The sequence below is a fragment of the Salmo salar genome, chromosome ssa12 (assembly GCF_905237065.1).
Source record: "Salmo salar chromosome ssa12, Ssal_v3.1, whole genome shotgun sequence".
Classification (NCBI taxonomy): Eukaryota; Metazoa; Chordata; class Actinopteri; order Salmoniformes; family Salmonidae; genus Salmo; species Salmo salar.
Window position 1 is genome coordinate 42,632,276 of NC_059453.1, and position 13,887 is coordinate 42,646,162.

The 13,887-nt window shown below is 41.2% G+C and overlaps 1 protein-coding gene across 2 annotated transcripts in view; it reads left to right on the forward strand.

The window, feature by feature from the left end:
* raly (RALY heterogeneous nuclear ribonucleoprotein) overlaps positions 1 to 13,887 on the forward strand; it is a 188,799-nt gene that overhangs the window by 143,840 nt on the left and 31,072 nt on the right. For both annotated transcript variants that reach the window (XM_045691386.1, XM_045691387.1), the window contains 2 exons: positions 460 to 617; positions 2,999 to 3,115. In XM_045691386.1, coding sequence (XP_045547342.1) covers positions 460 to 617; positions 2,999 to 3,115 — 275 coding nt within the window. The remainder of the gene's footprint in view (positions 1 to 459; positions 618 to 2,998; positions 3,116 to 13,887) is intronic.

Consider the following 13,887-nt stretch of genomic DNA (forward strand, 5'->3'; position numbering starts at 1 on the left):
TGAATTATCTTTGCAAATGAGAAATGCTCACTAACAGGGATGTTAATAAATTTGTGCCGAAAATTTGAGAAATAAGCTTACTGTGCATATGGAACATTTCTGGGATCTTTCATTTCAGCTCATGAAACATTGGACCAACACTTTACGTGTTGCGTTTCATATTTTTGTTCAGTGTATTTTGTATGCCTCATTTACTCAAGTGTTTCCTTAATTTTGGCAGTTACCTGTAGTTCTCTCAAACTCCATAAAATGTATTCACCACTCTGTCCATGGTACTGTACTGTAAAATAGCTACAGTTGACCCTTTCAATGTTTCAGGCATGTCAAGATCTTTTTAAGACCTTTTACCACTGAACTATCATAACTCAATACAGAAATGTACATTTTAAATGTATCAATATCCTTCCACCAAATGCTTTGTTAATGATTAGTGTCCCCCATCTCGCTTTCCCTCTGTAGGCTGTTTGAGTACAGGGGCAGAGTGTCGCCAGTGCCTCGAGTGGTGCCAGTTAAGCGGCCTCGCATGGCCATGCCCCTGGTGCGCCGGGTCAAGTCTTTGCCCGTCAAGCTGTTGGCACGCGCTTCAGTCCTCCCCGGCAGCACCAACAAGCAGAAGTGTGAGTTTCCGCAGGCGCTCTATACAATTTATCCCAAAAAGTTTGAGACGTCTTCGAGGCAAAGCTTTGATCTGAATTGGCTGGGTTGAACATGAGCAACTCTAAAGCCATCTCTTTTCATCTAGAATAATGTTATATCTGCTTTAAAACAGTCAATTCTAAGATTAAATAATGGATTTCAATTTGTCGGGACAAATAATTGTTATTGTTTTGAGTAATAACCTTTTGCAGTGTTGTTACTATATATACAGCAATCTTCTCTTGATTCACATGCTATTATGTTGCAATGAATGTCAGAGTGAATGTCTCTTAAAGGCCCAGTGCCATCAAAACATTTTTTCCTGTTTTTTATATACTGCTCAAAAAATAAAGGGAACACTTAAACAACACAATGTAACTCCAAGTCAATCACACTTCTGTGAAATCAAACTGTCCACTTAGGAAGCAACACTGATTGACAATACATTTCACATGCTGTTGTGCAAATGGAATAGACAACAGGTGGAAACTATAGGCAAGACACCCCCAATAAAGGAGTGGTTCTGCAGGTGGAGACCACAGACCACTTCTCAGTTCCTATGCTTCCTGGCTGATGTTTTGGTCACTTTTGAATGCTGGCGGTGCTTTCACTCTAGTGGTAGCATGAGACGGAGTCTACAACCCACACAAGTGGCTCAGGTAGTGCAGCTCATCCAGGATGGCACATCAATGCGAGCTGTGGCAAGAAGGTTTGCTGTGTCTGTCAGTGTAGTGTCCAGAGCATGGAGGCGCTACCAGGAGACAGGCCGGTACATCAGGAGACGTGGAGGAGGCCGTAGGAGGGCAACAACCCAGCAGCAGGACCGCTACCTCCACCTTTGAGCAAGGAGGAGCAGGAGGAGCACTGCCAGAGCCCTGCAAAATGACCTCCAGCAGGCCACAAATGTGCATGTGTCTGCTCAAACGGTCAGAAACAGAATCCATGAGGGTGGTATGAGGGCCCGACGTCCACAGGTGGGGTTTGTGCTTACAGCCCAACACCGTGCAGGACGTTTGGGATTTGCCAGAGAACACCAAGATTGGCAAATTCGCCACTGAGCACGTGACAGACGTGACAGAGTCTGGAGATGCCGTGGAGAACGTTCTGCTGCCTGCAACATCCTCCAGCATGACCAGTTTGGCGGTGGGTCAGTCATGGTGTGGGGAGGCATTTCTTTGGGGGGCCACACAGCCCTCCATGTGCTCACCAGAAGTAGCCTGACTGCCATTAGGTACCGAGATGAGATCCTCAGACCCCTTGTGAGACCATATGCTGGTGCGGTTGGCCCTGGGTTCCTCCTAATGCAAGACAATGCTAGACCTCATGTGGCTGGAGTGTGTCAGCAGTTCCTGCAAGAGGAAGGCATTGATGCTATGGACTGGCCCGCCCGTTCCCCAGACCTGAATCCAATTGAGCACATCTGGGACATCATGTCTCACTCCATCCACCAACGCCACGTTGCACCACAGACTGTCCAGGAGTTGGCGGATGCTTTAGTCCAGGTCTGGGAGGAGATCCCTCAGGAGACCATCCGCCACCTCATCAGGAGCATGCCCAGGCATTGTAGGCAGGTCATACAGGCACGTGGAGGCCACACACACTACTGAGCCTCATTTTGACTTGTTTTAAGGACATTACATCAAAGTTGGATCAGCCTGTAGTGTGGTTTTCCACTTTAATTTTGAGTGTGACTCCAAATCAAGACCTCCATGGGTTGATAAATTGGATTTCCATTGATTATTTTTGTGTGATTTTGTTGTCAGCACATTCAACTATGTAAAGAAAAAAGTATTTAATAAGATTATTTCATTCAGATCTAAGATGTGTTGTTTAAGTTTTCCCTTTATTTTTTTGAGCAGTGTATATATTTCCACACTATGAGGTTGGAATAACACTATGAAATTGTGATAATGATGATAATGCCCTTTTAGTAAAAGAGCTGTTTGAAAAGGCCGCCTGAAATTTCAGGCTGTTTAGGTGGGATGGAGTTTTGGCCTGCCTGGTGACATCCCCATTTGGTAAATTAGTGAATAGATTAATAAGAAAGAGAGTTCCAAACCTCTCTGCCAATAACAGCTTGTTTTCAGTTTTCCCCTCCTCACTCAGACCACTCCCAGACATTCTTAGCAAAAATTGTTGCTTGAGAAATTGTACTTTACTTAGTAGCTATTTTTGTTTCTTTTTGACCATTTTAATTGAAAATAGTCACAGTAAGGTACTTCATTGTTACCCAGAAATGATTTGATATTGAGATGAAAATAGCTGTGTTGGACCTTTAAACTTAAACACTTCTCTCCTGTCCCTTGCTCTCTCTCGCTCTCTCTCTCGCTCTCTCTGGTGTTTTCTGTTATGGTGGGCTCAGCGGTGAACTCCAACGAGCTACAGGATATCAAATCAGAGCTGACTCAGATCAAGTTCAACATTGATGCGCTGCTCGGCCGACTGGAAAGGATCACAGAGGACAAACACATCGCTGCTGGTGAGTTCCATCTCCATCAGGCCACAAGAAAAATACAACTCTACAGCACACACCTCTACAGAGTACTCTTTCTCTATCAGGTGGAGTCAACCAAGGGTCGAAAATGTCTGTGTGAAAACCAGGGGTTGAAACCGGTTCAGGAAACAAAATCAGAACCACAAACGAAAGTGATCTATAATGTTCCAGAACAGAACCGTTATTTTGAAACTGGTTAAAAATGTAATTTTATGTTACCGGCATTTTTTTCCAGTCCCACAAAAAGCCCTCACTCTGTCACTCAGAAACATATTCCAGTGTCTGCCTGCCTGCCAGAAAATAAATTCCAGTGTGTGCCAGCGTTTCCGTCAGGAAAAAATGGTGCAAGACAACGTTACTAGGAAGATGAAAATGTATTGGACATTTGAGAAATTTTACAGACTTATGCATTCAGATCCGACCTTGCGCAGCCAGCGCCATCAATAAACAAGGGATATTGGCCAAATGAGTCAAATTTAATTGTCCTTACAGCCTATACATTTTTTTTTAACTGTTTATTGGCTTCGATGTGTAGCATATGCTAAACGTTATAGCCTATCTGTATTTATTTTTTACTTTCCCAAAACAATAATTGTCCACCTCACAGTGTAGCTGTCGGAGATTTGATCACTAAATGCAACAGGGAATTGCATGCATAGGCCGATAGGCTTAGGAGTCCACTGTATGATATTAAAAATATATATTTACAGTGCCTTCAGAAAGTATTCACACCCCTTGACTTATTCCACATTTTGTTGTTACAGCCTGAATTCAAAATTGATTAAATATTTTTCTCATCCATCTACACACAATACCCCATAATGACAAAGTGAAGACATGTCTTTAGAAATGTTTACAAATGTATTGAAAATTAAATACAGAAATATCAATACTTTGTAGAGCGCACTTGGCAGTGATTACAGCTGTGAGTCTTTCTGGGTAAGTCTAATGGCTTTCCACACCTGGATTGTGCAACATTTGCCCACTATTATTTTCAAAATGTTTCAAGCTCTGTCTAATTGGTTGTTGATCATTGCTAGACAACCATTTTCAGGTCTTGCCATAGATTTTCAAGTAGATTTAAGTCAAAACAGTAACTCGGCCACTCAAGAACATTCACAGTTTTCTTAGTAATCAACTCCAGTGTAGATTTGGCCTTCTGTTTTTGGTTATTGTCCTGATGAAAGGTGAATTAATCTCCCAGTGTCTGATGGAAAGCAGACAGAAGCAGGTTTATCTCTAGGAGTTTGCCTGTACTTAGTGCCATTCTGTTTCTTTTTTTATCCTGAAAACCTCCCCAGTCCTTAACGTTTACAAGCATACCCATAATATGATGCACCTACCACTATGCTTGAAAATATGGAGTGGTACTCAGTAATGTGTTGTATTGGATTTGCCCCAAACATAACACTTCTGTATTCAGGACAAAAAATATAATTGCTTTGCCACATTTCTTGCAGTATTACTTCAGTGCTTTGTTGCAAACAGGATGCATGTTTTGGAATATTTTTATTCTGTATAGGTTTCCTTCTTTTCACTCTGTCAATTAGGTTAGTATTGTGGAGTAACTACAATGTTGTTGATCCATCCTCAGTTTTCTCCTATCACAGCCATTAAACTCTGTAACTGTAACTTAAAGTAACCATTGGCATCATTGTGAAATCCCTGAGCGGTTTCCTTCCTCTCCTTAAACTGAGTTAGGAAGGACCACTGTATCTTTGTAGTGACTGGGTGTATTGATACACCATCCAAAGTATAATTAATAATGTTGGTTCTGTTTTTCTGTGCTCCGTTTTATTTACTTAACAAATAAGGAACACTCAAAATGTGCACTTATAAATCATAACAATTTTAATCAAAATACAGCTGTAGACAGAAGTCAAAGATCAAACATCACATATACAACTGATGGCTCTCATGAGTTCTGCCCCATAGGAAAAGTCCAAGTTGCTTTTATCATGCTTGTAGTCAACCCCCTGTGATGTCATTACCTGCTACTCCTCAGACCAAGCCCATGCATACACAGCTATACAAACGTGCAAGAGATACAATAGTTCCAGTGTTTTCTAAGGCCTCAGCAGTAAAAGCCCATTCCCCCAAGTTGATTTATAGAGGTATGTCTGACTAGCCTCTTATCTCTTCTACTCCCCTGCAGGGCTCTTTGTTTATCTTTGAAATGCATACTCACAGACCCCCCATTTATTTATAATAGGCAGAGACTTAAAGACTGTGGAACAATTCTAAAACCTTACCATGAATATATATATATATATATATTGTTAATCTGTAGTCTAGGACCCTATAAATGTAGAGGAGGAGGGGTCCCATAGCCCCTCCCCTTCTATTAATACAACATATTATAATCAATTATTATAATACATCAAACATTTGGTGCAGCCCTATCATGACCCCAATTTGACCCCATCAATAACTTCAACATTGTTAAATGGGATATTCAATGTCTGCTTTTTTATTTTTACCCTTCTACCAATCGGTGCCCTCCTCAGCAAGGCATTGGAAAACCTCCCTGGTCTTTGTGGTTGAATCTGATTTTGAAATGTACTGCTCGACTGAGGGACCTTCAGATAATAGTACGTGTTTGGGTACAGAGATGAGCTAGTCATTCAAAAATCATGTTAAACACTATTATTGCACAAAATGAGTCCATACAACTTATTATGCGGCTTGTTATGCAAATATTTACTCATTAACTTATTTAGGCTTGCCATAACAAAGGGGTTGAAAACGTATTTACTCAAGACGTTTCAGCTTTTCATTTTTGATTAACTTCTTTGGGATCTGGGGGCAGTATTGAGTAGTTTGGATGAATAAGGTGCCCAGAGTAAACTGCCTGCTACTCAGGCCCAGAAGCTAGGATATGCATATTATTAGTAGATGTGGATAGAAAACACTCTGAAGTTTCTAAAACTGTTTGAATTATGTCTGTGAGTATAACAGAACTCATATGGCAGGCGGAAACCTGAGAAAAATTCAACCCGGACGTGGGAAATCTGAGGTTTGTAGTTTTTCAAGTGATTGCCTATCCAATATACAGTGTCTGTGGGGTCATATTGCACTTCCTAAGGCTTCCACTAGATGTCAACAGTCTATAGAACATTGTTTCAGGCTTCTACTGTGAATGGGGAGAGAATAAGAGCTATTGGAATCAGGTGTCTGGAAAATTGGCATGCGCTCAGTCATGCGCGCAGTCGTGAGAGCGAGCTGAGTCCTTTTACATTTCTGAAGACAAAGGAATTGTCCGGTTGGAATATTATTGAAGATTTATGATAAAAACATCCTAAAGATTGATTCTATACATCGTTTGACATGTTTCTACGAACTGTAATGGAACTATTTAGACTTTTCGTCTGGACTAAACGTGCACACTTTGTGAATTTGGAATGCTGGACTAAACGCGCAAACAAAATGGAGGTATTTGGACATAAAGATTAACTTTATCGAACAAAATGAACATTTATTGTGGAACTGGGATTCCTGGGAGTGCATTCCGATGAAGATCATCAAAGGTAAGTGAATATTTATAACGCTATTTCTAACTTCTGTTGACTCCACAACATGGCGGGTATCTGTATGGCTTGTTTTTGTGTCTGAGCGCTGTACTCAGATTATGGCATGGTGTGCTTTCGCCGTAAAGCTTTTTTGAAATCTGACACAGCGGTTGCATTATCTTTAATTCTATGTAAAACACTTGTATCTTATATCAACATTTTTGATGAGTATTTCTGTAAATTGATGTGGCTCCCTGCAAAATCACTGGATGTTTTAGAGGCAAACATTACTGAACATAACACGCCAATATAAACTGAGATTTTTGGATATGAATATGAACTTTATCGAACAAAACATACATGTATTGTGTAACATGAAGTCCTGAGTGCCATCTGATGAAGATCATCAAAGGTTAGTGATTCATTTTATCTCTATTTCTGCTTTTTGTGACTCCACTCTTTGGCTGGAAAATGGCTGTATGTTTTCTTGTGATTAGGCACTGACCTAACATAATCGCAAGGTATGCTTTCTCCGTAAAGCATTTTTGAAATCGGACACTGTGGTTGGATTAATGAGAAGTTCATTAATCCATAAATGTTGTATAATACTTGTATGTTTAAGGAATTTTAATTATGAGATTTTTGTTGTTTTGAATTTGGCGCCCTGCTATTTCACTGGCCGTTGGCGGGGTGGGACGCTAGCGTCCCATATATCCCAGAGAGGTTTTAATGTGTAAGAAATTTGAAAAGCACAATGCCAATTTGACTTTATGGGGTATTGTGTGAAAGCCAGTGACCAAACATCTCAAATTAATCCATTTTAAATTCAGGCTTTAACAAAATGTGGAAGAAGTCAAGGGGTGTGAATACTTTCTGGGGCTAGGCCTAAACTGCTCTTCTTCAGAGAGATGAGACCGACATGCATTTCTTTATGTCACATAGGTACTGCGTCTGCTATACAGATAAAGGCGTACAGAAGGAGGCTAATTCGTTAATTTTGTATAATATTTTTTTGTTTTAAGATAAACATTATATTGTTAGATTATAGGAGTAACTCTGGAAGGCCTAAAACATTCTTCCTCACCTCAAGTTCAAATGCCATAGTCAGTTGGAGAGCTGGTGCGTACTGCCCTCATATCACAGGCCTGCAGTAGGTAAAGCTTAATAATAGCCACACCTCACCAAACCTTACCAAAATTAAGTAAATCCATTGTTTATAGGGAAAATACCAGCAGGCTATTATATTATGGTAAACACAGCACTACAGTTGAAATTTAATTTGTATTTTTAAAGAACTGGTTTTCATTCATCAATAGGCTTCAATAATAACAATGATATACAATAATAATAACACAAATTATTATAAATACGAAAATAAATAAAAGTAACCTGCATTTGGCCCTGCCTGTCACAGGGGTCGTTGAATGGAGACCAAGACGCAGTGTGTATAGTGCTCATTCTGTTTCTTTAATGAATACACTTAAACAACAAAATAACAAAACGACCAACAACAGTCCCGTCAGGTACTCTAGACTAAACGGAAACAACTACCCACAAACCCCAAAGGAAATCAGGCTGCCTAAGAATGGCATCCAATCAGAGACAACGATAGACAGCTGCCTCTGATTGGAAACCATACCTGGCCACAACATAGAAAATGACAACATAGAATGAAACTCTAGACAACCCACATAGAAAACAGAAAACCCAAAACACATAGACAAAACACCCCCCTGTCACGCCCTGACCAATCTACTAGGGGAAAATGACCTCATACCAGGGTCAGGACGTGACACTGCCAATGTTATTCTCATCTTCGTCCACTACAATATTAAAACTTTTCCACACGGAGGACATTCCTCTTGTAGCCTTTTCACTGTAGGCATATTCTTTTTTTTCTCTTCAATGAAAAAGGCCTCCATCTTCGCATTCAACAGTAGCCTGGGCCAAGCTCTCTCTCTCTCTCTCTCACTCACACTCACACACGTGCACAAGGAGTGTGAGAATTTGGGGTGTCAACTATGATAGACAGCCTCTCCAGGAAAATTTGGCTAGCTACAATTTACTCCCCCTCAAAAGCATAGTCTAGTAAGTAGTCTACTGACTTTACAAGCATGATTCAGAAGTTAGGGAGAGAGATTTTTAATTAGAGGAGAATGGATTAACCTTTTCATTGCTAGTTAAGGATGCTATAGTTATCATGTTTCACATAGGATTTATTACCTACAAAAAGGTAAGACATGTTTTTATTTTAATTCTGGTGCTGCTCTGCAAAAAAAAAAGGAACTGAAAGGAATGATATAAACCGTTAGTTTTGAACCGGTTCAGAACTTTATTTTGCTGGTCAGGACAGTGGAACGAAGGAAAAAAGCAATGGTTCTGTTCAGAACGAAACGATTGGAACATTTATTTAGGTTCCAACCCCTGGTGAAAACACCTTTAGAGGACAGAGAAAGTAGGGTAGAGAAAAACTCCCAACACTGAAAATGTTAGGTTTTCACAGACAAGTTTGAGTACAGTTCAATCAACCACAAAATAGGCCCAATATAAACTTTTAGATTTGCAGCCAAGCAAATCAGACCAATTAATAAATAATCTCAATTAGTCTAATAGTGCATTCAGATATCTTAAAAGGTCCAATTTAGCCATTTTTATTTCAATATCATAACTTCTAGGTAACAATTAAGTACCTTACTGTGATTGTTTTCAATTAAAATGGAAGAAAAACAACAGACAAAAATTGCTTGTTGGCAAAGAGCAATTTTTCACAAGCAAGAATTTAATTTGGACTGTCTGGGAGTAGTCTGAGTCGGGAGGGAAAGCAGAAAACTAGCTGTTATTAGCAGAGAGGTTTGGAACTCTCTTATTTATTAACTAATTTATCGCCTGGTGATGTCACCAGGCAGGCCAAAACTCCATCCCACCAAAACAGGCTGAAATTTCAGGTGGTCTTTTCAAACAGCTCTTACACTAAAAGGGTATTTTCATAATTTTCACAATTTCACTATTTCTCCAGTAGGTTTCCTCAAGGAGAAAGGCTTCACTTCTATGTCAAAGATAATAAAACAAAAATACTATATTAAATATTACAGTAATGTCCACAAAATCACTACACTAAATACTACAGTATATTACAGTCCACAAAACACTACAGTAAATACTACAGCGTAATACCACTACACTACATGAATTACTATAGTATATACTACTTTTTTTTTTACTACAGTATTTATACTATAGTAACTGTAAAATACTACATTCCGGGTTTCTGTCAGCGTTGGGAACTGCCGATCTGCAGTCAAGAACGTTCATCTCAACCCATCCTGCCCTTCAGTCCCTTTACGTTTTGGCCCTGACGGAGACATGGATCACCCCAGAGAACACTGCTACTCCAGCTGCTCTTTCGTCATCTGACTATGTTTTCTCTCATAGTCCGAGACCATCTGGTCGTCACGGTGGTGACACGTCTACTAATTTCTCCTAAATTGCGATTTTCTCTTTTCTCCCTCTCACCTGTCCATCTCCTCATTTTAATTCCATGCTGTCACTTGTCCACTCAAGCTTAACATTATTGTCATCTATCGACCACCAGGTGCCCTTGGAGAGTTCCTCAATGAGCTTGATAAGTTAATTTCCTAATGATGGCTCCCGCTCTTCGTACTTGGCGACTTCAACATCCCGACGTCTGCCTTCGATTAATTTCTTTACAACTTTCTCTTTCCCCTCCTTGCCTCTCTTACCCTTTCCCAGTCCCCTCCAACTCACAAAGCAGGCAATACGCTTGAACTCCTCTTTACTAGAGTCTGCTCGCCACCTAATCTCTCTGGTCACTACTTTGTTTTCTTTTCTGTCTCCCTTTCCTCCAACCCTAACCACTCAACCCCTACACAGATGGTCATGCGCCGTCACAATCTTCGCTCTTTCTCCCACTACTCTCTCCTCTTCTATCCTATCATCTCTCCCTTCTGCTAAATTCTTCTCCCTCCTGTCTCCTGATTCTGCCTCTTCGACCCTACTCTCCTCCCTTTCTGCACCCTATGACTCGCACTGTCCTTTTTCCTCCTGGCCAGCTCGACCCTCCCCTCCTGCTCTGTGGCTGAGTGACTCAGCTTACAGAACAGGGCTGCGACCTATCATAATTTAACTCCCTCCTCTCTACCTTCTCTTCCTCTGTATATGCTGCGAATGCCACTTTCTACCACTCAAAAATGTCAAGCTTCTACCTCGAGGAAACTCTTTCCTTAATCCTCCACCGATCCCTCTCTGCAAATGACTTTGTCAACCACTTTGAAAAGAAGGTTAACGACATCCGCTACTCATTCACTCAGCCTATTGAGTCCACTGGTCTCACTCACACAGAACTACCCTACGCCTTGACCTCTTTCTCACCTCTCTCTTCAATGACATCTTGCGACTAGTGAGGTCTGGCCGCACGACAACCTACCTGCTCAACACCATCCCCTCCTCCCTTCTCCAGACCATCTCTGTAGACCTTCTCCCATTCCTCAACTTCCCTCATCAACTCATCTCTGACCACTGGCTGCATCACCTCTGACTTCAAAATGGCCCAAGCTGCTCCGCTCCTGAAGAAACCAACACTCAATTCATCTGAGGTCAAAAACTATAGACCTATATCGCTTCTTTCTTTCTTTCCAAAACACTTGAGCGTGTTGTCTCTGGTGAACTTTTTTGTTTTCGCTCTTAGAACGATCTTCTTGACCCTAACCAGTCAGGCTTCAAGACGGGTCACTCAACCGAGATGGTTCTTCTGTGTCACCATAGCATTCTCTGTATATTATAGCATTTTTTTCATGTGGGGAGAAGAAGACTAGGGGAGAAACGGGCACAGAGTGCACACTCCACACAAGCAGGCTAGCAAGCCAAGCAATCCACAGCTGTAGTTAGCAAACAGCACAAAGCCTATACAACAACTTATGTGGTTTGTAAGAGTTGGGAAAAGACAAAAAAAGACCTGCCGGGAAGTTTGTTGTGCAGCCGGGCCCGGGCAGTCTGCCCAATTTGAATATCCAAGTGTATGCACGTCTGGCAAATCAGCTGTTTATGCCTGGTGTACGCCCAAACCACTATGTTGTTTCCTAACAGGCCAAGCAGGGTCACAGAGAAAAGCTGTTTATTTAACATCCTTGACTTAAAAAATGGTAAGGACATCTATTTAATTCATTTGAGGTCATATTTCATAGAAATCTGGAACGATGGACAGATACTTTAAATCTCATTCAAGTTGTGTTATTATAACAGGACTGGTGTGCAGTTTGCATAGTTTCCTTCCCTCCCCCCATGCTCAAACTGTCCAGTAGGTGGCAGAATTACATAATTAGCCATTGGCTATCTTTCTGGTGTTGACAAAAGACGATAACTCTCTCTCTCTCTCTCTCTCTCCCACTTCCTGGTCACAGATTGAACTTTATTGCACTAACAGCCCCCACATACTTTTCCCTATAATGTGATATACCTTATAGGCTTTTTGACCCTCCACAGACACCTAATTCACTGTCTACACAAACACTGTAACGGTGCTGAGTCAGCGAGGTCCTACCCGCGTCTCAAATGGCACCCAATTCACTATGTAGCACATCACTTTTGACCAGAGCCCTATGGAAATAGGATGCAATTTGGGATGCAGCCCTGTTATATGAGCTAGCATTCACACTGGGTTTATGACTCTATTGGCTGGGCCAGCTGTGCTCCTCACTCTCTCTCAAACACACACACAGGTCATAAATTCAAGCTGAGTTCAGTGCTCCCCTGTCTCTGACCAGGTGTGGCCTTAAACCACAGGTTCAGGATCAGTGTTCCCTTTCTAAATATTTAAGTCAAACCGTATAGATGTGAAACACAATTAACCATGGATCAGGTGTTTAGGGGTCTACTCTACGGAGCCCTATATGTTCTAACTAATCAAATATATGTTTGTCAGTTGATACTCTGCTACCTAATTAAATGTGTTTACCAGTTGTTTCTCTGCTGCCTGTACCGTACTTTTAGTTTTCAAGTAGACTTGTCAATGATGTGACTGGACAAATAGTACCTTGTTGAAGTGCTCTATTGAGAGCAGACACTTACCTCTGGAGCCTTTTTGGGACCCATTCAATCATATTCCAAAACGGTGGTGAAAGCATACCAAAAACAAATTTATGCACAAGTCCTCTGTGTTACTGGTTTCATGACTTTGGCTCATGACATTTTTAAGGCGCAACCTAAAAATTTGCCCCAAAGGGCAAGGCTTGTGTGGGAACTGAAAAGGCATGTGGTTAACAAAATGTGCAAAGCACCCAGACACTAAATGGTTACGATTCGGATAAGTCCAAATTCTGATTCCCTCGAATCAACTTGTCTCACATGTATTTGGTTTTGACCGACTTCTGGTCTTCTAGAATGGCTTAACTTTCTCAGGCATGAGGGTTTCTGTAGCTAAGCTTCATAGCTATAGCTCTAGTGTCTATAGTGCTAATAATGTTCTCCTCGGCCAAAGAGGTTTTATATTTTTTTGTATTTATTTTCTTTGGTGGAAGGGGGGGGTGGGTAAATGTATAATACATTTAGTATGTAAAGGAAAGAAACACAAATAAGTGAGCCTCCACCCCAGTCATCCCATTCCCCCAACCCCACCCATCCAACATGTCTCCATCCAACCACCCCTCTTCCACCAGAAAACCCTTCCCATACCTTCCCTTCCACATCAAATAAAGTAAAACATATTATAGATTAATAGATACAAACAAAATGTATATATGTGTAGCATTTCTGCTTCCGTCCCTCTCCTCCCCCAACCTGGGCTTGAACCAGGGACCCTCTGCAAACATCAACAACTGCCTCCCACGAAGCATCGTTACCTATCGCTCCACAAAAGCTGCAGCCCTTGCAGAGCAAGGGAAACAACTAATTCAAGGTCTCAGAGTGAGTGACGTCACCAGCTAACTAGTTAGCCATTTCACACCGGTTACAAATGTACTGTACCAGTCAAAAGTATGGACACCCGACCTCAACCCAATTGAGATGGTTTGAGTTGAGTTGGACCACAGAGTGAAGGAAAAGCAGCCAACAAGTGCTCAGCATATGTGGGAACTCCTTCAAGACTGCTGGGGAAGCATTCCAGGTGAAGCTGGTTGAGAGAATGCCAAGAGTGTGCAAAGCTGTCATCAAGGCAAAGGGTGGCTACTTTGAAGAATCTCAAATATAAAATAAAAATTGATTTGTTTAGCACTTTTTTGGTTACTACCTGATTCC